Source organism: Brassica napus, chromosome C3, assembly GCF_020379485.1.
Source record: "Brassica napus cultivar Da-Ae chromosome C3, Da-Ae, whole genome shotgun sequence".
Lineage (NCBI taxonomy): Eukaryota > Viridiplantae > Streptophyta > Magnoliopsida > Brassicales > Brassicaceae > Brassica > Brassica napus.
Genome location: NC_063446.1, coordinates 64,912,316 through 64,939,620, shown reverse-complemented (window position 1 = coordinate 64,939,620; position 27,305 = coordinate 64,912,316). Strand labels below are relative to the sequence as shown.

General features: G+C 39.2%; 4 protein-coding genes and 2 pseudogenes across 6 annotated transcripts; 1 reads left to right on the top strand and 5 right to left on the bottom strand.

Annotated features, from left to right (window-relative positions):
- Positions 1–83: 83 nt before the first annotated feature.
- Positions 84–1,726, bottom strand: LOC106389881 (CASP-like protein 1B2). Of its 2 annotated transcripts, XM_013830227.3 has the most exons (4): positions 1,641–1,726; positions 896–1,152; positions 673–796; positions 84–580 (listed from the first exon to the last, which is right to left on the bottom strand). In XM_013830227.3, the coding sequence occupies exons 2-4, from the start codon at positions 1,108–1,110 to the stop codon at positions 320–322; spliced, it is 600 nt and encodes a 199-aa protein (XP_013685681.2). In that variant the 5' UTR covers positions 1,111–1,152; positions 1,641–1,726; the 3' UTR covers positions 84–319. The 2 variants fall into 2 exon arrangements, with proteins under 2 accessions (XP_013685681.2, XP_048607363.1); XM_048751406.1 differs by lacking the exon at positions 1,641–1,726 and having other exon boundaries at positions 896–1,343.
- LOC106389882 lies at positions 1,425–3,691 on the bottom strand (annotated as a pseudogene).
- A 245-nt stretch (positions 3,692–3,936) lies between these two features.
- LOC125583875 (vacuolar protein sorting-associated protein 2 homolog 2-like) lies at positions 3,937–6,330 on the top strand. The gene is made up of 11 exons (XM_048751405.1): positions 3,937–4,167; positions 4,429–4,473; positions 4,756–4,790; positions 4,875–4,925; positions 5,101–5,205; positions 5,286–5,357; positions 5,442–5,513; positions 5,598–5,678; positions 5,780–5,815; positions 5,904–5,983; positions 6,068–6,330. The coding sequence occupies exons 1-11, from the start codon at positions 4,134–4,136 to the stop codon at positions 6,126–6,128; spliced, it is 672 nt and encodes a 223-aa protein (XP_048607362.1). The 5' UTR covers positions 3,937–4,133; the 3' UTR covers positions 6,129–6,330.
- A 671-nt stretch (positions 6,331–7,001) lies between these two features.
- On the bottom strand, positions 7,002–8,735 carry LOC125583874 (elongation factor Tu, chloroplastic-like). The gene has a single exon (XM_048751404.1). The coding sequence runs from the start codon at positions 8,628–8,630 to the stop codon at positions 7,197–7,199; it is 1,434 nt and encodes a 477-aa protein (XP_048607361.1). The 5' UTR covers positions 8,631–8,735; the 3' UTR covers positions 7,002–7,196.
- Positions 8,736–9,473: 738 nt separating this feature from the next.
- LOC106389877 lies at positions 9,474–13,206 on the bottom strand. Of its 2 annotated transcripts, none has more exons than XM_013830223.3 (5): positions 12,870–13,206; positions 11,893–12,366; positions 10,643–11,057; positions 10,467–10,544; positions 9,474–9,857 (listed from the first exon to the last, which is right to left on the bottom strand). In XM_013830223.3, exons 1-5 carry the CDS (start codon positions 12,875–12,877, stop codon positions 9,801–9,803), a joined length of 1,032 nt encoding a protein of 343 aa, XP_013685677.2. In that variant the 5' UTR covers positions 12,878–13,206; the 3' UTR covers positions 9,474–9,800. The 2 variants fall into 2 exon arrangements, with proteins under 2 accessions (XP_013685677.2, XP_013685678.2); XM_013830224.3 differs by having other exon boundaries at positions 9,474–9,854.
- Positions 13,207–13,507: 301 nt separating this feature from the next.
- On the bottom strand, positions 13,508–26,032 carry LOC106389876 (annotated as a pseudogene).
- Between the last annotated feature and the right edge of the window lie 1,273 nt (positions 26,033–27,305).

Genomic DNA, 27,305 nt, shown 5'->3' with positions numbered 1-27,305 from the left:
TTTAATTTATTTTAGTGTTACAAGCTCATCTAAATGTAAACAATTTGTTTGAATTACATTTGGATAATAATGAAAGAAGTGACTGGAAAAGTAAACTATAATTTGTTAGATTTATTTATTTAAAACAACGAAATGATACTCGAATGTGATAAAATGAGAGAAATGAAAAGTCGTCTCTATATGAAAGTGACAAAACAGAGCAGTGCATAAGACAACATGATAGTTACTCGAGAGACAACACACACACTGACACACAAACAGTATACATACATATTGTTGAACTTTTGACCGCTATGTTTTAGCGGACAGCGGCGAGTTACTACGGAGATGCAACAGCCGCGGCGGTGGAGGTGGAGGATTTTTTAGAATAGATTGAGAGGCGGGAAATGGAGACGGCGGAGACGAGGAGCATAAGAATGACTCCGGAGAAAGCGGCGATAAGTGCTCCTCTACCGTGATCGCAGTAAATGGAGAACCTGTCGCAGACTTTGTTCCACTTGGCGTGCTTGTTCCCGTTCTGCCCTATCTCCGCTACGAACACCGCCCCGTTTGCAGCCGCAGATACCAGAGCTGCGTTTAGCTTTTGTACCAATCAATAAACCAAGTCAATTATTATACACATTACTAAACCGGAATAAACCGGATTGGTTCAATCGAGAATGGTCATGTTACCATGTCAAGAATAGCAACGGAGAGGAGACGGAAGCCTTTACATTCCAGTTTCCGGCTGAAAATCTGAAGACCAATCATCAACAAGTTGTGGAAGCTCACCATGGCATTAGCTATAACAAAGAACCTGTAACACATTTTTCCACCAAGAATCGTAGTTAATAATAATAGTAACAGTCAAAACACAGAGTTCTTAAATCTTAATAAGAAGGTGTTCTGAGCTTACACGAAAGCAGGTGTGTCCTGAAACTTAGCGGTTAGTGTGGCTTTGATAGGAACAGTTCCGATGGTGGCCACAACCAAGGTCTTTGTCTCTTTGTTCAAACCCATTACAATGGCTGCAGCTAAAGTGGCAATGAGTGCAAGTATTCTCAGCGCCAAGAGTACTTTCCAGCTCTTTGTGGTCCCACCACCAGCAAACAGAATCTTTTCTCTAGGCATTGTTGATGCAGTGAGTGATCAGAGGAGGGAAGTGATATGAATCTGTGTGCCAAATATGAAAAGAATATTTATATGGAAAGAGCTCTGTCTGATTATCTAACTCTAATGTTTTTGGAGTGTACTGATTAGGTTTTGGTTGTTGTGAAAAGGTTTCCAGGTTCCAGTGACTTGCGCTAAGAGCAGTCTTATCTAATCCACCAAAGCTAATATCAGTTTCTTGACATGTTAAAGTTTCATGAAGCAAATCTTATTTCACGGAAGAAACATATTTTCAAACCCAAATATTACTGTTTGGTTGGTGTATCAGATTATATTATTAATACATACATTAACAATGCCACAAATGGCCAATGGAGTGTACAAATCTACAAATATAAGTGCCAGATCATTGGAAAAAATGTAAAACCTTTGTGTGCATCAACTTTGATAAGAAAAAACCCCAAAAGAAAACTCAAACAAGTGATTCTCAGTAAGCCTTTTCCTTGGGTTAAAAAAGTTGTCAAAGAGATATATATGTAATATGCACAAACCAGAACGCTTGATATGATCTCTTTCAGATCACTCAATTCTTGGGTTATTTTTTGCATGTTGTCACTCCAACCACAACGTTGCTCACCTGCAATTTTGTGTGTTACAACCAGTTTTGTCAAACCTTCTTCTAATGTGTAAACAAGAAGACCAAAAAGCAAATAGCTACACGAGAACACAAGAGATTCTAAAACTCACCAACTTTCCACTTCCATTAACCGACATTGGGTTTTCTACAACAACGGTTTGTGTCTTAGACGGTGGTATTGACTGCTGTAAAATGAAAAAAAAAAAAACGGCCAAAAGAGTAAGTACCAGTTCTATAAAGAATGAACAGATCTATTACAAGATCATGAATATGGATAACTCACGGTGGATGTAGATAACATAGTCCCGGGAGAGGCTGCTCCATTTGGCATGTTAGGCACCCTTCCATTGCCCATCAGCTGATGAGAAAAGATAAAAATCAGAAATCAAATATGACAATACAAAGATTTTTATGAACTCAACTCAACCATGCAGAAGTGAAACGAGTACACTCACATTAACGTTAGTAACGAACTGGTAAACAGCGCATTTAACAGATGATGCACCGTACGGATACATGAGTGTCGTCCGACAGTTCCCACAGTTGATATGCGCAAACTGATTGGATGGTGTTGGTGCTGTCCATTACATAATAAATCAAGCAAACACAGTTTCAGCAGACAGAACAAACTCAAAACACTGGGAAAATCCAATAAGCAAAGAGACAATTTGATGAAAGAAAAGAAATCACTCAGAGACTAGACTATATTCCGCCGCTAACTAGTAGTTATATAGGCCACAAAGACTTGATCTAAAGAATTTAAGGAAGAAACTCAAGATAATAGATATACCTGGGACAAGGTTGAGAGTCTGACAGCAAGAGCATCTGACGCTACTTGCTCCACGGGTATACATAAAGCATAGTTCGACAACCACCACATACAATGTGAGCCATGTCCATCCCTGCACGAGCTGTGTGTTCAGACTCTCAGAACTCAACCAAGACACAAATGCAACAAAGTTTACTACCATGAGGAGAAGGATGATGAGGGATCATGTTGACAGTGTTGCATAAGGCACAACGAACGTTGGTAGCTCCTCTAGGATAGAGCAATGTGTTTCTACAGCCATGACACACGAGCTGGTCCTGCATCTCTGCCATCATCAAAATAATCAAAGGGGCTGCTAGCTTTGAACGGACAGAAAACTTCTGCATCCATTATCAAATTGTCTGAATTAAACGAACAAACAGGACAGTCTTTGAGATTGCAAAAATGTTTCTTGATCGTACCGATTGGAGACGATGGGAAGGGAAGATCGAACTCGAGAGCCAATCCAAATTTTCTTTTTTTCCCGTAATTTTATGCTTTTTGTTTTGAGAGATTAACTTGATACGGCGGTGTTAAAACGCGCTTACATGATTATAATCGAAAAAACGGATATTTAAATACCGAACTTTCACAAATTCTCCCTAACAAAAACCAACTTTCCATTAATCTAAATAAACCACAAACTTATAGTACTATTTATCAAGCCATATTAGATACACTTTTGCCCAATTTAATCTACCCACTCACCGTTAAATGTTAACGTGTTGCTTTAGAAACGTAACAGAAACCTAAAAATTCCAAATTGTTACTTTCAATCCACTACCAACTGAAAATTTTGAACTCATGTTATTTTTATTATTCAAAGTGGAATAAAATTAGATTATTTTTAACTGGAAAATCGTTCTCATTATTTTATTTATTTTCCTCAAAATCAGGGTATAGTTAGTAAATAAAACTCAGTTCCACTTTGAAAAAAAATCAGAAAAGGGGTAATAATACATAGCGCTATTTTTCTAATATTTTTAATAGATTTACTTGATCTATTTTTTTTATATATCCACTATTATCAGATGATATGCCCGGAATGAATATATCTGTTTTTGTTCTATTTTAAAGACGATCAATAACTAAAAATATTGAACGGTGATTGGCAAATTAAGTTGACCAAAAGTGTATTTAATATGGTTGAGTCAAATTAAATTTATGATTTATTTGGAATAATGAAAAGTTTGTATTTGTTTGGGAGAATTTGTGAAAGTTTGGTATTTAAATACCCGTTTTGTCGATTATAATCTGAACGTAACGATTTGATTCTGCTAACTACTAGCTCGTTAAAAAAAAATTATATGACTTTTATCATAACTGGGAATCATTTTTATCAAAAGAAAAAAAATGTGTATATTTTCTAATTTCTAGTGTAACGGGCAAGTTCCGTAGAGCCGTTGCGTTGATGACTAAAGAAAAATTTATACTAAGAAAAGAAAGAGAGGAGAAAATAAAGGTCACACCTTTTCTCAACTATCTCTCTCTCTCTCTCTCTCTGCAGATCAAGTTCACTTCCCTCTGGACGGTAACTAGGGTTTTGTCCGCATAAGCACAAGAATCACTGATTTGATTCAGAGAAGACAATCAATCACCATGAACATTTTCAAGAAGAAGACCACTCCCAAAGGTAAAAGCTTTCATCTTTCCAATTGATCGCCTACTATTTTCGGCTTTAGACTTTGTAATTTTTTCTAGAGTTTTATAAGGATTCTACAAAAATGTCACCTTTAATCCTCAATCCTGCAAAAAATGCCACCTTTGAATCTACCAGATTCTGCTTTAATCTGACGATGTAGTGTGAATGTGTGTTGTTGCTAAATTAGTAATTTAACTTGATTCAATACTTTTTTTTCCCCCAAATTAATTGAAAATCATTTTCCATATGCAGAGGCTCTCCGCACCAGCAAGAGAGAAATGGCTGTGGCTACACGAGGTATTATATTGTCTTCCTTCTCTGTTCAAAAAAGTTGCCTTTGTGAGCAGATTATATCTTGCCGCCTGTCAAAATGTAGTGTAGCAAAGGGAAGTGTTAGAGCTGTGGTTTTACATTTTTATAGACCTTGTTGTTGTGGAGCCTCTGAGGTGATCTTTGTCTTTATAGACATGTTCTAGCTTCTTCCCTTACTTTGACTAGAGCAGTTTGCATTATATGATGCTAGCTGAGTTTGTTTCTTTTGGATTACTTCATTTCTCTAACCAATGTATGTAATTGCAGGTATTGAACGTGAGATTACATCTCTTCAACTGGAGGTAAAAGGACTTCTTGTGTTTTTGCTTTCGTCTTTGATTTTTTTCATTATTCATTCTCACCGTTCCACCAAATATGGCTATCAGGAGAAGAGGCTTGTAGCAGAAATCAAGAAAACAGCTAAGACTGGAAATGAGGTAAAGTCCTTTCTAACATTTTCGTCCTTATTTTGTTAAAACTTGCAGAGTATTCAATACCTATTTTCACAGTTTCTTTTGTACTGTTGTTTACTAGCTTGTTGGTTCGTTTCTGGCTATATAAACTTCTTCAAGACTTTTCTCTTCCCCAAATTAATTGAAACATTTTTCATAGGCTGCCACAAAGATCTTAGCTCGACAACTTGTTCGATTAAGGCAACAGATCACCAATTTGCAGGGAAGCCGAGCTCAAATTCGTGGTGTGACCACGCATACACAGGTTGGGTCACTTAGATCTCTCCACCCATTCAATACCATTATGAACTGACTGGATGATTCTTTCCTGGTTTTGATACATAGGCATTGTATGCAAGCACCTCAATCTCATCAGGAATGAAAGGTGCAACCACAGCCATGGTTGCAATGAACAAGGTGATGATCCAACTTTACTACTTTGATGGGTTCTCTCACTTCTTTTCAACTTATTTTCTGCTGTGTTGTTTCTCACACTTTCAGCAAATGGCACCAACGAAACAAGCTAAGGTGATCAAGGAATTTCAGAAGCAGTCTGCACAACTGGACATGACGGTAAACAATCTCTCTATTGCTTTATTAAGATGATGATATTTTTTTAAGTCCCTCAAAGATTAGCTGTGTTTTGTGTGATTGCAGATAGAGATGATGTCAGAGGCAATTGATGAAACACTTGACAAAGACGAAGCTGAAGAAGAAACTGAAGATCTCACTAACCAGGTTTCAATCACAAGAATCACTACTCACACACCTCTCCTTACTTTTCTCTAAGCTTCCTCTATTTTGCTCATTCCCTTTATACTGCCTTGTTCTTTATACAGGTGCTCGATGAGATTGGTGTTGGTGTTGCATCTCAGGTTGGTTTTTATTAAACAGTTAGTTGGGGGCTAAACTTTCATGGTGGTTTAAAAATTCATATCATGTTTCTTGATTCTTTGTAAACAGTTGTCTTCAGCTCCAAAGGGTCGGATTGCAACAAAGACCGCTGCTCCCAACACAGTCAATAACAAGAGCGAGAACAATGAGTATGTACAATTCAAATTAGTTACTTTGATCTATAAAGATTCTTTGGGATAGCAAATTCATACATTCTTTAACTCTCCTTGCAGCTCAGGATCAACTGAAGTGGATGATCTAGAGAGGAGATTGGCTTCACTTCGACGTATCTGAGAGACATGAAACTTCCTATTTTGTAGCTATCATGCATCAAAAGAATCCTATTATAAGAAATATGTATAATATCTACTGATGCAGCAAGATCTCTCAAGTTTAGATAAACATATTTTGTATTACATATCATCAACTTGGCAAAAAAAAAAAATCTCATCCAGACAACTTGTGCCGTTGACGTTAAAGGTGTATTTTTTGGCTCTTTCTCTATCTTCACGGGTCTAAATCAAATCCTCGAACCGATAGAGATCAAATGAAGACAGAAAGAATTTATAAACAAGTCATCTTTGAAGGATCAAGTTGGAGGGATGATGACACATGAGATTCGTGGTGTATAATACTTTATCATCCCACCACTTTTTGTAATACGAATCTTTCTTAAGTTTCATTAAAAATCTACTTAGACTAAACCCGCCTCTAATCAGCCTTTATATATACATATTCAAAAATAGAAAAACTAAGAGGCCAAATAAGACATTTGAGTAAAATGAGAAAGTTTTTTTCATCTTTGGGTTTTGTGTTCTTCCTGCTTCTTCTTCTTGGCAACAGTCTTGTTCTTGCTTCTAAACAAGAATCACTCCCAAGAGCTGGTTAGTGTTCCCTTATTATAAGCATATAGATGATAAAACTCGATCATCCTCGTATGATGCATTACTTAACATAGAAGTTGTCTTCCACTCAAGCTAATAACAATGTCTTGTTAGGGAGGAGAATGATAAGTTATCAAACAGATGGTCAGATCGATACAGGCCCATCTTACAGTGGCAGAGGTGGTGGTCGAAATCCATGAGCTCCCTCCTTCCTCTTCTCGATCATCTCTTTCAAGTTATTTGCGATTATATTGACGTTTGTAATTCACAGGCACGTTAGAGATGATAATGTAATCTTTCCATTGTCTGAACAATTGTTTCAAACCAAGGTGACCGTAATCTTGTAGCTCAAAGTCAGACAACAACAATTCGAAACATCAAGAATTATATGACATTGATTTTGAATCTAAAAACTCAAAAAGAGTCCTCTGAAACAAACAAAAAAAAAAAAACAAGTAGCTAGATATGCTACAAACAATCATTCGATGATAGACTGAATAACACCAGCACCAACAGTCTTCCCTCCTTCTCTAATAGCAAACCTCATCCCTTGCTCACAAGCAACAGGCACAATAAGCTCCACAACAATCTTAACTCTATCCCCAGGCATAACCATCTTCGACTCTTCATCTTTATCATTCAATATCTTGGTCACTTTCCCCGTAACATCAGTCGTCCTCATGTAAAACTGAGGCCTATACCCAGCAAAGAACGGAGAATGCCTCCCACCTTCTTCCTTCTTCAACACATACACAATCGCCTCAAACTTAGTATGCGGAGTAATACTCCCAGGCTTAGCCAACACCATCCCCCTCTGAATATCAGCCTTTTGAATACCCCTAAGCAACAACCCAACATTGTCACCAGCTAAGGCCTCATCAAGAATCTTCTGAAACATCTCAACACCAGTGACTGTATAGTTCCTAGTCTCTCTTAAACCAACTAAATCAACAGTCTCTCCAACCTTCACAGTCCCTCTCTCAACCCTCCCCGTGGCAACCGTCCCACGTCCGGTTATAGAGAACACATCCTCAACAGCTAGCAAGAAAGGCAACTCAGTCTGTCTCTGAGGGATTGGGATGTAGCTATCAACGGCGTCCATGAGCTCGTAGATCTTATCCACCCACTTGTTATCGCCACGCTTCACGTTAGGATTCTCGGTGAGCGTCTCCACAGCTAACAACGCGGATCCGGAGATAATCGGGATATCGTCGCCGTTGAACTCGTAAGAGGACAGAAGCTCACGCACCTCGAGCTCGACGAGCTCCAGCAGCTCCGCGTCGTCGACCTGATCCTCTTTGTTGAGGAAGACGACCATGTCCGGGACGCCGACCTGTTTAGCGAGGAGGATGTGCTCTTTGGTCTGCGGCATCGGTCCGTCGGCGCCGGAGACGACGAGGATCGCTCCGTCCATCTGCGCGGCTCCGGTGATCATGTTCTTGACGTAATCGGCGTGTCCGGGGCAGTCCACGTGGGCGTAGTGGCGGTTCTCCGTCTCGTACTCGACGGTCGCGGTGTTGATCGTGATTCCGCGGGCTCTCTCCTCGGGCGCGGCGTCGATCTCGTCGTACTTTTTGGCGACGCTGTTTCCCATGGAGGCGAGGGCCATGGTGAGGGCGGCGGTTAGGGTGGTTTTGCCGTGGTCCACGTGTCCGATTGTTCCGATGTTGACGTGAGGTTTTTTCCGCTCGAATTTGCCACGTGCCGCGCGCACGGTGAAGGAGCGGCGGGTGGATTGGGGAAGGGAGGAGGATGGGGTGGTGAATGAGAGTGGAGGGAGGAAGGAGGTGGAGAGGTTTAGGGCTTTGAGTTTGATTGAGGTGGAAATGGCGGCGGGGGAGAGGGAGAGTGAAGGGGTTGAGTAGGAAGTGATGAGTCTAGAGGAACAAGCCGCGGGAGATGATATCGCCATGGAAGCGGAGGAGGAATCGAGAAGCTAGGGTTTGAATTTTGGTGAATTGTTGAAGAGGAAGAAGATAGAGTGAGACTTGTATAGTGTTTTATCTCTTCTGAATGAATAGTGAAGGGCTCATAGTTAATCCTATCCGTTTCAGTGTCCCAGAGGCACATCGCGTGCCGTTTGGATTTCCCACAGCCACAAATTGTGTCGTTGCATTTTCTTATAAGCACAAATCTTGTCGTTTTTGTTTCCCACAAGAACAAATGTGCCGTTAAAGTTTTCCTCAAGCAAATATCGTGCCATTTCAGTATCCCGCGAGCACAAGCTGTGTTCTTTTTACAGCCATAAACGGCCAGTTAAATGAAACGGTAAAAGTAAAACTGAAACAAGTTTTTTTTTTTTTTTTTGTTCAAAACTGAAACAAGTTAAATAGCAGTAGGAAGGATTTTTCCAAACAAGTTAAATAGCCAACGAGGTTGGTACGCGGTTAACTAAACCAAACGTGACATGGCGATCAGATCACCGACAAACACAAACGTCACACAGTTTGAGCTACATGATCTCCCGGAAATATAGCTGCAACGAAACGGTGAGGTCTTCCATTTGTATTCCTTCACTGCCGCTTAATCAGAGGAAGCTGATAACTAAGCAACTCATTTAAACTGAGAGTAAAGCTTCAAAGAGGCTACTGAAGCATGTACATGAAGCAAGTTTGAAACAGAATCGAACAGCTTGATGCTTGACAACAGCGTAAAGTCAATGAGATTCGAATCATTCATAAATAACCATTGACGTGATCAGAAAGACTTTTCTTTAACTTGACACTGTTCTTTTTGGATTAATTATTCACGCATATAGGAATCTATAAAATTGATTTATCCAAGAAAGAAAAACCAAAATAAGTTTCAAAACAGAGACAATCCATTTTTTCATTTCATTGATTTTTGTCTAATAATTTTAAAAGGCTGAATTATGTTTATGTAGATGCATTCTCACCTTCTCTTATGGGTACTAACTACTAACAGAAACCAAAAAAAAAAAAATTAGGGTGTAACTTCTCGATAGCTCTCTCTCCACTGGGTTCCTGTTGGCTAGAGCATGACAAGCAAGCCAAACGTACGTAGGTCCTCCTCAATTCTTTTATATTCTCAATCGAAAACCACAAAAAAAAACAAGAAGAATTTACTCGGAGTCGGTGTCCAAATTCTCCAACCCTTTCAATCCTCTCCGTTTCGGCTGCTGCATATAATTAATCAAATAAAATAGTTTTCATTCCCCATAACCACACTTGAATCATTACATTTGCTTCAAAATTTGCATGAGACTAGTGTTTTCAGTTGATGACATACCCAAACAAAAAATCAAATAATTTTGACAAAAAACAGAGAAAAAACCCACTTGATTTTATTTTTATTATAAGTGGTTTCAAGTGTTACTTTGCAAACAACTTTTATCAAAATTTGCATGAGACTAGTGTTATCAAAAAAAAAAAAAAAAAAAAAAAACTTTTATAATTGTATTATTGACTCTTTTCCTTGAGAAAATGATAAAAAAAAAAACAGTTCATTATTCTCTCCACTAGGTGGAATAGTAGTAGGTCCCATGTCTTGTCTATTTTCTTCATTTCATTTAATAATATAAATTATTTTAAAATTAATAAATAAGGTCTATAATTCACCACCTTCTATGCCACTCATAAATTATTAGTATTATGTAAAATATAAAAGACCTAAACCCATTCCATCTTGTGTTCTTCTATTCTACTAACCTTTACTTATTTAAATCTATTTTGTCATTATCACAAAACTAAGGAACTAAAAAGAGTTTAGTATTAGTAAAGTTAATTACCTTCTTCACATTTTTCTTCTCCCTAACTTCATAACGATTCTTGGTCAAATCAGATAACCACATCCCTGGGAAACAATACTGTCCACAAACACACAAATTAACAACAAACTTTTATGATTTTTTAATGCAAGACAAAATTGAAGTATTTATTTCATTTTTAATGAATTAATATGTACCTGGAGGGATTTATCAATGTTCTTAGCTCGTTTCCTGGGTCGGTGAGGAAGCTTTGTGCCTTTCATAACCAAGAAATCTTCTTCCTTCTCTTTCCTAGACAAGGCAATGTAGATCCTTGGCCACTCTCTTGTTTCCACTTGCGTTGATTTCTCTTTCTCTCCATTGTTTTTGTTTGTCTCCAGCTCTGGATGAGCCTGAGCCGCTGATTCTGATCTGCTCACTCTTTGATGTTGTTGATCATGATTATGATCCAACCCGTTTTGTCTATGGTTCTGATGATGATCTCTGACACTTGATCTCTTCTCGATTAGATCAGGAGACGGTGGAGATCGCTTTGAACTTCCCGATCTGGACACCATACGGCTGTTGATGTTCCTTGATGGTGATCCGTTGGCTGATCGGTCTTCTAGATACCTGGACATGATTATGATGATGAATAGCTTAAATCCACAGGTGATTTTGTTTCTTTAAAAATAAAGTTCCACCTCTGGAAGAGAGCTATATGAAATGAAGAAAGTTTTCTTAATATTATTATTTTGAAGAAAATTAGAAAAGGAAAACGAGTTCCACCCTTTACATATTTAAGAATCAGAATCAAAACGCAGAAAAACCTATAGATTTTATCTTCTAGGGACCAAAATGAAAATACGAAGAAACTTAAAATCGATTAATATCGCGAGACGTGTTTGAAGATTGGGTCAAAGAAAGGAAAGCAAAATATTTTCTTGAAACAACAATGAAAGATTTAGATTGAAAAATCTTTATATATTTCAAACCAAAAGCTAAACAAGCGGAATAAAAACCTAGAAACAGAGACTTGGGGGAAAGACGAGAGACATAACATAACACTCGGCTTCTTTCGGTGTTTCCAAGGGTACTAATGTAAATTCCTAAAAAGAGTTCTGGATCACTAACTTTAGCGAATGGGTTAGCAGAACAACCATGAACCAAGCGTCTGGATCTCAAAAAAAAAAACTAAACTAAATAAATTAAAAAAATCATAAATCGAAAAATGAAAAATGAAAACAAGAAACAGTATTTATGACATAAACATGGACGAACAAAAAGAAACATTTGGGCAAGTCACGATTAGAGAAAATAACATTTACAGTAACAAAATCAAAAGAATTTTGAAGTAACAAATCTTAAAAAAAAAAAAAAAAGACAAATCAAAGCAATATTTACATTTAAAGTAAAAAATAAAAATAAAAATAGGAAATGCATGGGAGTGTGAAGATTTGGGCTAAACCTGGAAAGGAAAATTTCCTTGCCGCCGACGATACCGTTTCTATTGTTTGAGCTCCGGCCAGAGAAAACCGGAGCAGGTGGTGGCATAGACGGATTTAGGGATCTTCTTGAGAGCTTGTTCGATTGAGTCTTACCTTGTCCAGAAGAAGACGAAGAATCATCGGCAGGTGTGGTGGTGGTGGAGGAGGATCGGATCTCGGCTCTGGAGATTCTCGATCGCTTCCGTTGTCCCCACTGCAACAGCACATCTCCTCCTCCGCTGCGGCTGGGAGTAGGATCATGTTGTTGGGTGGATCTGAACCGGAATCCTTTGGGGACTCCGTCTAGTGATGAGCTGATGGTGCATGATCCGCCGTTAAATCCTCTTCCGGCGGCGATCGAGGTCGTTGTGTCTTCGTTAGATGGTGATGGTCTCAAGTAGGGCTTGTTGGCTCCATTTGTAAGGGGAAGGCAATCTGGGCTTACTCTCTGATACCTAATTAAATAACAAAAACAAAAACGATATCAGATCAAAATCGCTAAACCAAAAGGTAGATTTTACTGGTGATATTTTCGAAATGCGTCTGTGTTCTCCGCAAGTTTTTTTTAGGTGAACTTTCTTCATATACCTTCTGAATATTTTTTTAATGGTGGCTAATCCAAATCAGACTATATGAAGCTCGGAGAGTTTTGGCTGAAAATCTTTTCCCAGAAAATTTCAGAACAGTTTGGTTGTTGGATCAAAAAGAAATGGTAGCAAAATGAAAAGGAAACTAGGAGAATAAGATTAGGTTTGACATTAGAGCCATAAACACGTTTGAATATCAAGCTTTTCAAATCAAACTCAGATCATAGAAACCATTTAATAAATTCAAAACAAAAAGAACATCAGAAAAAAAAAAATCCAAATCAGTGGAAAACTCCGATGGTCAGCGTATCCCGGAAACGCACAAAGCCAAAAAAAAAAACAGAGAGGATGATGAAGAAGAAGAGAGAAACCTCATCATTATACCCCAAGTGAGAACCCGATTCCAATTTTTTTTGTAATGATAGTTTGATATCCGATCTGTGATTATTTTTTTCACAAATCCAGGATTCGTTCAATTTTCTCCACACCTAATAATGTCCTTCCATTTAACCAAGGACAAGCTAGAAACACGGCCTCCTCGTTCTTCAACTTTCTCGCACAAATGAATCAAAAGGAATATTTAAGAAATATAATGAAAAGAAGATAAAGATAAATTGTGTGGAGGATGAGAGATAGAAAAAACGGGGGCTCTGCGTTATCAGTGAGGAAGGAGGAGGAGGAGGAGGAAGAAGAAGGAGAGAAAGAAAGATAGTGGGTGCGTTATTGTGTCAAACACCTCTTTTATTCTTTTCTAATCTTTCAATATAGTCCTTCAAGTTTCTGTACACTTCCAATTCACACCCCATACTGTTTTTCTCTTTGCACTAATAGTCTATACCTTACGTCACAATATTAGGGCCATCATTAAGGCCCACTAGACAGACTCTTACACAGTCAGCCGATGTGTGGTAAAAACTACGTATCCGTACCAATTTGACAATAGACCCATTTCTGATTGTCACGTTTTACAATAATGTCTACGAAACATATAAACTGAAATTCATCTTGCAAGATTCGAGTAAACGGAAAAACAAAATGGGCTAAAAAAAAACGTGATAAAAAAAAAGAGAAAAGTTTAAACCAAAATCGAATCACAACTTTCTAGTTAACCAAAATTAACCAAATAAACCAGTATTTTAAAACTTGAACCAATTACAACTGATATTATTTGATTTCCAGATGATATGAAACTGAAAACCCGAAATCAAATAGTAAACCAGATTAGCAGGACATAAAAGCCAAAACGATCTTGGGACTAAAACAAGTTCTCTGTTCTGTCTAGCAGAAGAGGCGTGGAACTGATCTTTTAGGCACTTTGCCTTCGAGGTTTAGTTTTCGGTCCGGGAGTTTAATAATGATGTAAGCAACAATATCTTTAGAACACAACGATATAATCAATTTCCGGTATGCAAAAATGGACTTTTATTGATGAAAGAGATTGAATACAATGAGTAAAATAAGATCGAATATTACAACGAGATCGCTAAGAGAAAAGATCTAAAGATTGATGAAAACAAGGTTGACGTGTGGGTATAGCTCTTTCTAGGGTTTTCAACGTCCCATTCTTCATGTCCGTTCCTCTTTCTTTATAGTGGGTCGACACCGTGATTTTCGTAACGTCTCCGCGATCTCTGGGCCCTCGAAATCTCCGTCTCGAGCTCGTATACTCGCTATGGGCTTCGGCTCTTTGCGGCCCACATCCTCGATCGTGGCCCATTATCATATTGACCAAAATTGGGTCCAACATTTGTTCCCCAGTCTCTTTTGATTTGACCAAAAAGAAAAGAGGCGGTTAGTTATTAACTCGGGTTTCATCGTTTGATAACCGATGCGATTTTGGTTTGATGGATTTTGAAAAACCGTTGTTTGGCGCATTTTTTTTTTCTTTTACGCGTAACGGCTATATCAGCCGCCTCCATGGTGAGGCCTAGGTCATCATTATCTTTCTCGAGAATGATGATAGAGCCGTTAGGATGGTTATAAATACGTGAGGGATTTCTTTTTCGTTTCAACTCTGATTCTTTTTCTTCATCTTTCTTTTACTTTTGCTCTAAGATTTCTTGATCGTTGAACTTGAGATGTCTTCATCGTTCAGTTTTCCTCGTCCGACGACTACGACCGATGATCTTGAGGATCTCTACAAGGTGTATGGGGTTGATCGTGTCGTCGTTCTGGATTTGGCTGGCGCGACTGAGACTCCCGAAACCGTATGGGGAGGGTATTGCAGAGCCTATCTTTCTTTCTTTCATTCTTGCGGTCTTACCTTCCCGATTCCGGAGCATGTGCTCGAGATTCTGGCGGAACTTGGATTATCGTTTACTCAAATCCTCCCGAATTTTCTTAGGCACCTTATTGCGTTCTTGGTTAGGGCTAGGGAAGAAGGTCTTTCTTTCGGCCTTGGTGAGTTCCGACACCTCGTTTTGGTGAAGAGGAACAAGCAAAATCCTGGTACCTTCCTCGTGTCTCCGCGCCCGGGTCGCCACGTCATCGAGGACGTCCCCTATCGCGATGAGAAGTGGCGCGAGCGGTTTTTCGTTTTCAAGGTGGATCGAGCGTATGTGGGCCATTTTGATTTCTCTCGACTTCCCCGGAATTGGGCTGAGAATATCGGTTAGTTTCTTTTAATCTGAGTGTCAATCATTCTCTTTGGGGAATTGGGGACTCAATTCCTAGTTTTTTTCTTTGATTATTTCAGCTCCTTCCGGGAGTTCTTTGATGTCAGACCAGATTCTTGGTCTGATCGGAGTCTTTCGGAGAGATCGTTTGAACGGGTCTAGGTTTGACCAGACTCGGACTCGAGCCGCTTTCGCCATGCCAGAAGGGACCAACAGGGCCCCATCGGTTGTAGGGGGTTCTGAGGACGAGACTGATCATTCTCGGGAAGTCGTTGCGACTTCTTCTGCCCAAGCTCAGTCTTCAGATCGATTGGTTTGGCAGCTCGTGGAGGTCATCTTTTCGTGCCTCTGGGTCGGCATCGAGGAGCCGAGCTTCTGATAGACCTTCTTTGATCTCGATTCGAGACTCCGACGATGAAGGTGCTTCGGAGGAGAGGCAGTCTCCTATCTCGTTGAGCCTTGGTTCGGAAGATGAGACCGTTGCTGCGACCCGTAAGCGACGTTGATCGTCGAAGGCCGCCCTACCCGGTCCATCCCGTTCTAGGCTTGTTTCCGAAAGCGACGTTTCTTTGTTCGCGGCTCGAGGCGACTTGATTTCTCTCGCTGGTCGCATGAGATCTGCAGGCTGCCGTCTCCCGTCCCTTGCTTCTTCGGATGAGAAGGAAGCTTATGCCAAGGTTGCGGTCGCGAGCTCTAAGGTTTGTTCTTTGCTTTCTTTTTATTTTGAAAGGCGCTTTGAGGTACTCACTCCGTTTGCCATTTAGGTAATGGAAGCCTTGAATGAGTACGTTGTGGTGATGGAAGATCGCGTCGAGGCTTCCCAGAATGATAAGGAGATCGAGAGCATTGGTTCCGAGATCAAGAGACTTTCGGAGGAGCTCGAAGCCACCAAACGCGAGGGAAAGAGGAATGCTGAGAAGATCGAGGCTTTGACTGATGATTGGAAGAGGACTCGCCAAGAGAACGAGGCTCTTACGACCCAGGTCATTGCTCAGAAGGCCAGAATAGCGGCGCTTGAGGTCGAGGGGGGTCGGGATATTCGTCGTGCTTCTCGTATTGCTCGTCGTGATATCGCAGAGCGATACCAAGAGATTCTCCAATCCTTGAAGGAGAAATGGATGAGCAAGAAGAAAGAGGTGTCCGGTGAGATCCATTTGCAAGAGGTGATTGCCAACATGAACGAGCTTAAGGATGGGGGCCTAACCGTGGACGCCGAGCTTGCTCGTTTGAATGAAATGGAGGGGGACTGTGAAGGTCTTGTTGCTTCGGCCGCCGTGTTGGATTGATCGATCTCCGAGCTCGATCTACCTCAAGTTTTTGAAGATTCAGTGGATCAAGTCGGGGGGGGGGGGTCTTTTGTCCCCGATGGATCCGATCCTAGTTAATCTCTTTTGTTTGATATCTTTTTGTATTTTGTATTTTTGTTTTCCGCGATCTTCGATTGCGAGTTTTTGAGTATCTTAAATGGATAAATACGACCTTCGAAAAATGTTTGCTTCCTTAGCCTTCGAGATTCTTTTACTCAGGTCGTTGAGAGACGGTGATGCCTTGGTCTTTATTTAGGGTTTACCACGGTACTCCGCTAGATTCTTTGTTCTTACTTGTCAGGATGACATGGCATCAAGAAGAACAACCCCTCGTGACTCCGAAAGGATACGAACTCGAGCTGGTAGTGTTAATGCGGAATGCATCCAATCCGGAGACCAGACTCTCGCGGGCTTTGACCCAAGAGGGAAAGGACCTCGAGGGTGACAAGTCTACTGCTCGTGTTACCTCGAGTAGCCCAACTGGTTCGGAGGGGCGTGATTGTCCTCCGAAGAAGGCTAAAATGAATGGTTCGGACCATCGTCTTGGTGTTTTGGGTGAGACGGCTGTCGCTAAACCGTTTCATTGACAGTTTTCTCACTCCAAGGATTATCTTATCACGGAGGATCCGGATAGCGTTGCTCACTTGGTGAGGCATTTCAAACCTACTGGGTGTCCGCTTCCTTCTTTGCGAAATATGACGAAGCGTGAGGCTTATGTGAAGATGGCTGTCGCTCACGCTATGGTTGTCTTATTTGATATTTGCTGCTTTTGAATCTTTGGTTTGTTTTGTTGGTGCTGACTTGTTATGTTCCAGGCTATGGAGGCTAATAACGAGTTCGCAGCGACTTTAGAAAAGCGCCTGTAGGATGTTCTGCGTTCTAACGAGCTTTATGAAATAAATAAGGTCGTTCGGGAGCTAAAACTTGGTCTGAAGATGGCTCAGGCTCGAGAGCTTGCTAATGCTGCTCAACTGGCCTCTGCTGAGAAGCTGGGGAATCAGGCTGCTTCGCTTGAGGCTCGTCTGCGAGTCGTGGGTAACGAGAGGAAGTCGGCTCTCGAGCAAGTTTCCTTTCTGGAAGCAAAGGTCGAATCTTCTGCTAATAAGTTTTCTGATGATCTTCGTCGCACAACTTATGATGCTAAAAAGACTCTGGCGGATAGTTACTTGGATGTGTTGATATCTCTGAAGGAGAAGTGGGAGAAGAAGAAGGCTGCAACTTATTGCGAAGTTCGTCTTAGGGAGGTAATGGCAAATATAAATCTCCTGAAGGAGTTCATGAACAACAATCTTTTGGCCTCGGATGAATTGTTGCGTCTTCAAACGAAAGAGGTCGAGCTCGGGTTGGAGCTCGGGTCGGAGCTCGATGTGATGGCGGTTTCGGATTTCTCCATTGAGAAGCTTGATCTGCCTCAGATTACAGAGGATCTGCCAGAAAATTTCTTTGCTAAAGTTCCTTATGGGATGGATGACACGGGTGATAGGACGAAGCACGCAGGTGGCCAGTTCGAGGATGGTGAATTCGACGTCGAGGTGTAGTTTTAGGGATTTGACTTTTATTTTTGCTTTCCCATTTGTTTCTGTTGCTTTATCTTTTTAATAAAGAAAGGATTTGTGGGGGTTTTTGAGCTGTTTGTCGTAATTTTTACATTTACGCGAGGCCATTCTTTTGAGGCCGTGTGTCGATTTGTCGTAGGTACTTCTATCGATGTACGTTTGATGTAACAAAAGATTTTGTTAATTTGTTTTGTCGCGCTTCTTGGCGGGGCTGGCTGTAACCAAAAACTTGATCAAGGTCCTGGTTTACAGTCAACCGTTTAAGAATATTGCGATTTTTCGGATATAAAGATCTAACGAGCTCGAACTGCGAAGTGTAAGAACCAAATTTTTTTAAAAGGTTGGTTTTTGGTTTGTTACAAAATTGAGATAAGGAGGGAAGCTTGTTTATTGATTCGAGGTCGACGTGTATCCTTCGAGCTGCGTAATTGGTGGGTGACTGAACTCGTGTCGTGAGTTGCCTACGTACCCTCGGCGAGGGATCAAGTCATAATGTAGTTCGATTATTTACCCGGGGATATGGTCTTTTGTTCGGTGGTTCGTGTACGTGTGTACGCTCGCTGTTGGTCTTGGTCGCCTGATTAAGAGTGCTGCTCGATATCTTTGAAGCTCGCAAGGTACCACGTTCTGGAGCTCTTCTGACTGCCTCTAATGGTTTCGATTCCTTTTGGAGTCGGGAATTTCAGGCATTGGTGGTAGGTTGAGAGAATTGCCATCATGATGTATAGTCAGGGCCTTCCAAGGATTGCTTGAATGGGGCCGGACGGTCTATCACGATGAATTCTACGATTTTCCTGATTTCTCTGGCAGTTACAACGAGCTCTATTGACCCGAGGGAGTAGGTGGTTTCTCCTGCGAACCCGATGAGGGGGGTCCGTTCTTGCTTTAGGAGTGCTTTGGTGAATCCCATTCTTTTAAAAGCGTCGTAGAAGAGGCCATCAGCCGAGCTTCCGGTGTCGATCATTACTCGAGATAGTTCGCAGCTGCCGACATCGAGTCGTATTACGAGAGCGTCGTCGTGTGGTGGGTCAAGATCTGCGGTCTCGTTTTCGGTGAAAGTGATTTCGTGGTCGGTACCTGATAAGGGCTCTCTGAATCCTACGCTTTTTCGGCTCTTCGTTGGTATGCCTTGATGGAGTTAACCGAGTTGCAAAATTTGGAGCCTCCGTAGATAAAGTCGATTCATTGTTTGCCTTTGTGGTTTATCAGAATGTTCCATCTTTTGGTAACCGTTGGTTGGTATAGTCTTTGTTCCCCAGACAGGTTGCGATTAAGGGTTCACATGCTGTCTTTCTTCTGAATTCGTGGGGCACTCAGTCTTTCTAGCAGTTCGCGGATTCTGGCCATCTTCTGCTTTCGTTTGAAGTTGGGGATTTTTCTGAAGGGAGACCCCATGTTTGGGTTGTACCGAGTAATGCTGGGAGGAGGAGTAGATTCGTTGAGATTCTCTTGTGTTCGGACTGTTATCGTAATGTCGATGGATACTTTTCCTTTGGTTTGTTTCTTGACTCTGTCAGGTGTATGATTTTCTAGTCCCCACGAGATCATGCAGACTCTTTTCTTCGGCGCTGGGGGGGGGGGGGAGAGCTAGGAGACTCTGGCTCGGTTTCTCTGCTTCTTTTATTCGAAGAGCCTTTAGTTTTTCGATTAGATTTTGGGGTCGTCGGCTCTTCTTCTTCTTCTTCGGTATCCTCGATGGTCTTTTTGTTTTCGCTTTGAGTGCGAAGTGCCGCTCGGCATTCCTCAATCGAATGACCTTTCCAGTCGTGGAATGCGCAATGTTTGCTGGTGTCATATGTAGACGTTTTGTTTTGTGGAGAATTGTTTATAGCATACGAGTGTTGCCCTTTCGTTGCTGGTTCTTTAGGAGCAGTGTTCTTTTTGGCGATGTTATTTTTGTTTGCGCTGTACTGTTCCTTCAAGGCTGCGACCTCCTCTTCGTGGGTAGCATGAAGCTCGACGTAGGGCATCGTCTAATGAGATTGGTGCCCGTACTGCCATCTCTTCCCTGAACTTGGATGAGAACCAAATGCCGTTTTTTAAAGCCGCCAGGGCTACGATTTCGTTCGGGTGCGAGATCTTGGCTTTGATCTCCCTGAATTTGTTTATGTATTGTCTCAATGGTTCGAAAGGTGCTTGCTTGAGATTCCAAAGGTCTGTCTCGGTGACTTTGTTTCTATGAAAACCGAGTACTGTTTGAGGAACATAGGTACTAGCTGGGTGAAATTGTCGATTGAGTTTTCTTCGAGGCATGCAAAACATTCAAGAGCGGCCCCGGTGAGATTTTCGGCAAAGGAGCGGCAATAGCCGGCCTCTTTTTTGTCGTCGTTGAGGTGTGCTCTTGATATCGCTAGTTGAAAGGCTCATACGCGGGCTTTCGGATCTGTGTTCCCTGCGTACTCGGTAAATTTGAGTTTTCTGACATGGTGTAGCCTTACGCTGGCGATTCGGTTCGTGAATGGGGTTCTCCTTGTTTCCTCAATGACCATATCTATGTCTGGAGCGGAGCTCGTTTCCTTATTGACGATGGCGTGTATTCTTTTGAGCTCGGCATCGTTTCTTTCGATATAATTCTGGAACGTTCCGGTTTCGCTCGGGTTTTCCAGATCTTCTCTTTAAGGATCTGCGTCGATAGGTCTTCGGGTGTCGTAACCACGAGCTTGTCCTATTGGTTCGCCGAATCCCGTTTGCTGGGCGGTTCTGGGAGCTGATGGAGTTCGATTCTCGGAGGTTAGGTTTCCCGGAGGTGGCATTCGATATCTAGGCTCCCCGTTCTTTCCGTATATCTATTTTGCGATTGGATCGGAGTACTTCTTTGGGCTTGTATCCCGGTGTCTATTTCGTCCAACCCGCTGTAACTCAGGCTTCACTGCAGCATGCTCTGCTGCGGAGGTAGTTGCTAGTTCTCTCCCATGTAGCGTCCACATCGGGCGCTCGAGATTTCTGGAGTACTGAAGGCTCCGACGTTTTGAGGATTTAGCGTTTCTCTTAATGGATCAGGAGGCGATTGGTGTCTCTCTCGAGCGTTAGCTCGAAGCTCTGCGAGTTCCCGCTCGGCCATGGCGCGATAGGCGGCCTTTTGGTTGCGAGCTTCGTCGATTAATGACGAGACCATTCTCTGAAGCGGGTTCGGAGATATAGGTCTAGACGATTGAGGTCGGATTAGGTCGTCGGCGGCCTGCCTTTCTCGGGGGCAATTCCAGACTCGAGCTCTGGTTCGATCTGGTGGCGAGGATCGATCGTGGACTGATGATCGCTCTTGGTTCGAAGTTCTGATTGGAGGGATTCATTGTGTATGGGTCGTCCCAGTCGTCCCATCGGCGCCTATTGGTCCTACGGATAAGGTGTCGGTTCTCGAGTTGGATCCGATAGGATCGACGTCGTCGATTCCTGATGACGTGGTTCCGATAGTTTGATTGGGATCCATAGTCGCGATTAGGAAACTTAGATCGGTTTCTTTAGCAAAGATGTTTTTCGTTTATCTTCCCCACAGTCGGCACCAAAATATAGATCCTAAAATTTACACTAAGAATTTGATAGTGATCGGGAGTTTAATCAGGAGAAGATAAATGATCTAGGAAACGATATCTTTAGAACACAACGATATAATCAGTTTTCGGTAGGCAAAAATGGACTTTTATTGATGAAGGAGATTGAATACAATGAGTAAAATAAGATCGAATGTTACAACGAGATTGCTAAGAGAAAAGATCTAAAGATCGATGAAAACAAGGCCGAAGTGTGGGTATAACTCTTTCTAGGGTTTTCAACGTCCCATTCTTCATGTCCGTTCCTCTTTCTTTATAGTGGGTCGACACCGTGATCTTTGTAACGTCTCCGCGATCTCTGGGCCCTCGAAATCTCTGTTTCGAGCTCGTATACTCGCTATGGGCTTTGACTCTTTGCAGCCCACATCCTCGATCGTGGCCCATTATCATACTGACCGAAATTGGGTCCAACATCTGGTACGACTCTCTGATATGGCATGGTCTGATAGGTCCGAAGTCGTTCCTCTCCCCCATTACAACTCGAGCTTCAAACACAATTGGTCGATTAAGAGAGCGAGCATTTACAAATATCTATACTATTATTTACGAAGTGATTTTGCTAATTTGTCACATTCTCCATGATTTTAGCTAATTTTGCTTATTTGTCATATTCTTATTAGTTTTTAGATTAAATCATCAATTTGTTAATTTAAATAATATAAATATTTTGAAATTGCTAATTGGAATTATGATTATAATTATTTTAACTTTCACAAGATTTTTATTAGTTTTTAGCTTAAATCATTAATTTATTAATTTAAATAACATAATTATTTCAAACTTTCTAATTGGAATTACAATTATAATTATTTTTATAAAGTTAGGACCAATTCTTTTTTCATATGATGTAAGATGTTTTAAATTTTATAGTTTCAATTTTCTCATTCATTCCAAGTTGTCTCAATTATTGTTTTTGACATCTATATTTATGTACTTTTGATATTTGTTTTTATAGTTGGAGTTCTATGTTTTTCTTCTTTTTTTGAGTCTGAAATACTAGGAGAAAATCGGTTTTATTACATGAAATTTTGAATTATGAATTTGGTATTCTGAATTACTTCGGTAGTTATTTTACTTGTATGTTTTATTACAGTTTAATCTATAAGAAAATATGCTTTGATATTAAATTTAGAGAATTGCCTATGTAATCATGTTATAAAAATGTCTTTAATGGTTTAGTTTCTAAAACGGCTAAAAGTAAATATATTTTTAATAAATAATTAGATTTATCATTATATAATTAACCATAAATTAGCTTTAATAGTAAAACTATCATTATCTATTGTTTCTTTTTAATTAAAAGTAAACTTATGAAATATTAAGATAAGTCAACGTATATATTGATCAAGTAAACCAATGAAATATTGTCATTATCTCAATTCGTTTTTTTTTTAATTCTTCAAAATTACCATCGAACTTTAGTTTTTATTTAATTTTTATTTATTTTGTTCTTATTTGGATTTTGTGTGTTTTAAATTTTTTTTTGGTAAGTTAATTCATGTTTATGGTTCAAAAATACAAAGTAGATTAAGAGAGACCAAAAGTTCACATTCTTACTTTACTTTATTGTGTCGAATATTTGATATGTAATTATCCTCTTATGGTCTCATAGTTTTATAGCTTTCCTTTGTGTTAAGAAGACGTATATCGAAATAAAAATCGAAGAAAACTAAAATGATTAAGAATATAAAGAATAAGTTATCATGATGTTTAAATCATAATACATATATTCCTAATCTATATATATAAAGAAAGGGTTTCCTTCACTCCTAGGCCATCCACATCAGATTACATGTCACTAATTCGGAGTGTGGTGATGACACGTGTCACAGTCAATCAAAAGTCAATGTTTCATTAATTCTTGAGTTTAATGGGTTTTATGTTTACTACGGTCCAAATACAACTTCTCTAAAAAAACTGTATACGAAACTTAGGGAAAGTGGCCGTCGAGCAACAATTTCCGTTCAGTCAACTGTCGATAGAAATCCAACAGTTTCACCGGTGACGAACGATTTTGATCAATGTCAGTCGGAAGCCGAATAGTCTTCTTTAATTTGACGCCGTTACGAAAATTAACTTGGTTCATGCATCTTCATTAACATTCGCATTAATACCTACTCTCTACTTCTCACACAATCTCACATTCAATGAATCCCTTCGTTCATTCCTTTATATTAATTCCCTATTATAAATATCAAGGTTTTCTTCCAACAAAATCATCAGTTCATTTCTCTTAATAAACAATACAAAAATGTGATGAAAAAAAATTTGTTAAGCTCATGGTTGTACTTAATGGATTGTGACAGAAAAGTGATAAGAAACAGAAAAAAATGAGATGAGAAACAGAATAAACAAAGAAGAAGAGAAAAGAGGAAGACGATAGAAGAGGAGAGATAGCTTTTTTTAGTGAACCTTTTTTTTAAAAGATCTATTTATCTTTAGCTCATAATAATTTCCAACATCTTGGTGTTGATTTTTCATTAATGTGGCTCCCTAGAAGGTTGTTGGCCCTGATCTCAAGGATACAACAGTTAGTGCAGACACTTATGGATATAGAATTCTATGTGGATATAGAATTCTATGTGAGTATGAATGATTGTGATTTGTGATTATATTTCAATTACATCTTTTCCATACCGACTGCTGGACTGTGAATTCTATTTAACTTGGTTGCTTCTGTGTCTCCAAAATTGGCTATGTTTTGATATATACATAGAATACATTTTTCTTATTATACTTCTAAGTTTGAGTTTGTATATATCACAATAAAATGAGGACGGTGGACGAATGAGCTGAGTGTGGAATACTAAAAACGTTCTTACATGAAATTGAAGCGTTCTAGTTTTGTCCAAACACTAACTTATGCCTTATTTAGAACACCAACTTCCCATAACATATATACTCTCTTCTCGGCAAATAACACCTGCTAGCCTAATAAAAAAACAATCACAGTGTTGACATATTTGAAAGAAAATTTGTCCAACCGCACCTCCTATTTCGGAGAAAAACAACTAAACAACGATATGAAAAGAAATAGTTTCAAATATATATATATATATATGAAAATAATGTTTCATTTGACATCAACCTAAAATAATATTTTAGCACATAATTAATAATATAATATCAAAGGCGTAAATTTTAAAAATATTCATAAGAGAAAATATAATCTAAGATTTTTGTATTAAAAATTATTTTATTTATTATCAAAATTATCATAAATACAGTAGAATAAACAAAGAAAATACGTATTCATGAACATTTTAATATTAAGATGGTCATGATCTATAAAAAGAATAATAAAACATATACAATAAAAGTTAATATCACCTTAAATTTTAAGTAAGCTAAACATTTTGAAATACTCTTTAAACTGATATATTTATGTATTTTTGGTTACTAACACGCCCGTAGAGAGAGAGAGAGAGAGAGAGAGAGAGAGAGAGAGAGAGAGAGAGAGAGAGAGAGAGAGAGAGAGAGAGAGAGAGAGAGAGAGAGAGAGAAATCATATAAACGATAATAATCTTGATTACAAGTAAAGTATATCCCGTCCGTAGGACGGGCCGACCCTAGTTATTAGTAAAACGATCATGCCCACTAGTTATACGTTAAAAACTGAAATTTACGCCGGTCTTTACCTGTTTCCACAAGTTCACCAACAAACATCTTTGCGATACCACACGTAACTATTGTTATTCGCATACTAATCTTCTGACTCCCTGTAATAACTGCATCCAAGAAACACACAAAGCTAAGCGGTTCATGTTTTAACGCAACATAAACATCATTTCGAGTGTCATTACCTTTCCTCATGTTTCCTTTTTGAAGTGCAGATCTCCTGAAAGATTCATATCTGCTCATCTGATCCTCAGTGAACTGCGAGAAGATGACCCTGAAGAGAATCTCCACAAACATCATCACCCTCAGATTTTGGTTAAGCTGAGAATAATAAAACACTCACTGCATTGTGGCCATCTTTGCAGGATCAGCAGTAGTTGGGTATTTGGTTAGCTCAGGCTCAGCTTCCATATTCTCTTCCTCTTCTTCTTCATCTTCATCTTCATCTTCATCTTTTCTCTTCCCTTCAGCAACAACGGATGAGGTTTTAGACTTCTTTGTTCTGACGGCGAACACTTACATCTCTCTCACTCTCTTCCGGAGTCTGGTCGATTTCAACTAGACCGTCGTCATTTCCGCCTCCTCCTCCGCCGCCGCCGCTAACGGGAGATTCCAGCGGCGGTTCCTCTTGCTCCTCCTCGATCCCTGCTTCAAACGGATCCTTCGAATGCTTCATTCCTTATAAAAACCTAATCGATAATCGCAATTAATCGAATCTCCCAAAGCTAAGGAATCAATTAGGGTTTCCAAGATGTGCCTTCGAGGATATATTCTGATCTAATTTCAAGAGGTACAAATCGATTGACCGTTGGAAGCTCCAAAAGTTTCCAGGCAAGAAGATGCTTAGGGGATGATTGGTTGGGGCTGTAGATGCTCTGGACAGCCAAAATTTAGTCTAGAGCTATATATTTCAACCAATCGAGTTTTGATTTCCTTAAAAAACTCACAGCAAAATCAAAATATGGCTGTAGAGAGCTTTATTTCCAGAGCAAAAAATTAATGCTTTAGAAATCTACAGCAAGAAAAAGTACAGCAAATAAATCTACAGATTAAATTCTACAGCAAAAAATATAAAGCTACAGCACTTACCAATCATCCACTAATCGACTGAGGTGGTTTCTAACTTTTATATGGCAGTTGTTCTAGTCGGTTTAATCTGATCTATACGATGGATCCAAACCGAAAAATCTGAAGCGGGTATTGTTTAACTAAACCAAATAGTTAAGATCCGTGATAATTTGATACTCCACAGTCCACGCCAAAGCAAATTATTGGACTTGTTTAAAATCGACTGATAAAATTTGAATAAAACATTGGCATCAGTTCACCTAATTTATGGATTTGGAAAATTTTGTTTTGCTTTTTTTTTTTTCAAATTCCAATAATTCAAATGTTGGAAAAGTGTAAAATATCCAAATTCCATTTAGATACAGTTTCCCAATTTAATGATTGAATGAATATAACATTTTTACACTTTCGTTTGAATGATAGAAATTTTGGGTACGTATGCATTTACTGATGCATATCTCTTTATACCATGTTAATTTTTTCGAAATAAATTAATTAGAGCAATTCTCCTATATAGACCGATCACAAAATATATTTTACGGAGGAAAATGATCAAAATATTTCATTTAATAGATAGAAAGATTTTAATACCCTAAATATATAAATACAAATAAAAAAATAAAAATAAAATACAAAATAAAAAATATTTTTTTTATAGTATCAGATTATATTTTTTCAAATTCAAACTTTTTTATAAACTTTTTTGAATTTTTGAATTTTTTTATTTTTTTCAAATTTTCTTTTTGTAATTCAAAATACTTTTTGGAACTATTTTTTAAATTTTTAATATTTATTTTTTATTTTATAAATTTTAAAACTTAATCCCAAATTTCCACCCCTTAACTCTAAATATCCTAATGTTTTGATTAATTAACTCTAGAGGTATAAGTGTATATTTTTTTAAATGAAACATTTTGATCTAAAATCTATATTTGTGACAAAAACTTTTTTAATGTTATCCGATGGTATTTCTCAATTAATTATATTTCTCCACCTTTTCTAAAATGCAAAAATAAATGCTGTTGAATTAACTAGAAAATACTAAAACAAAACCTACAAATATGATGAGCGACCTCTGAGACAAAACTAAATACT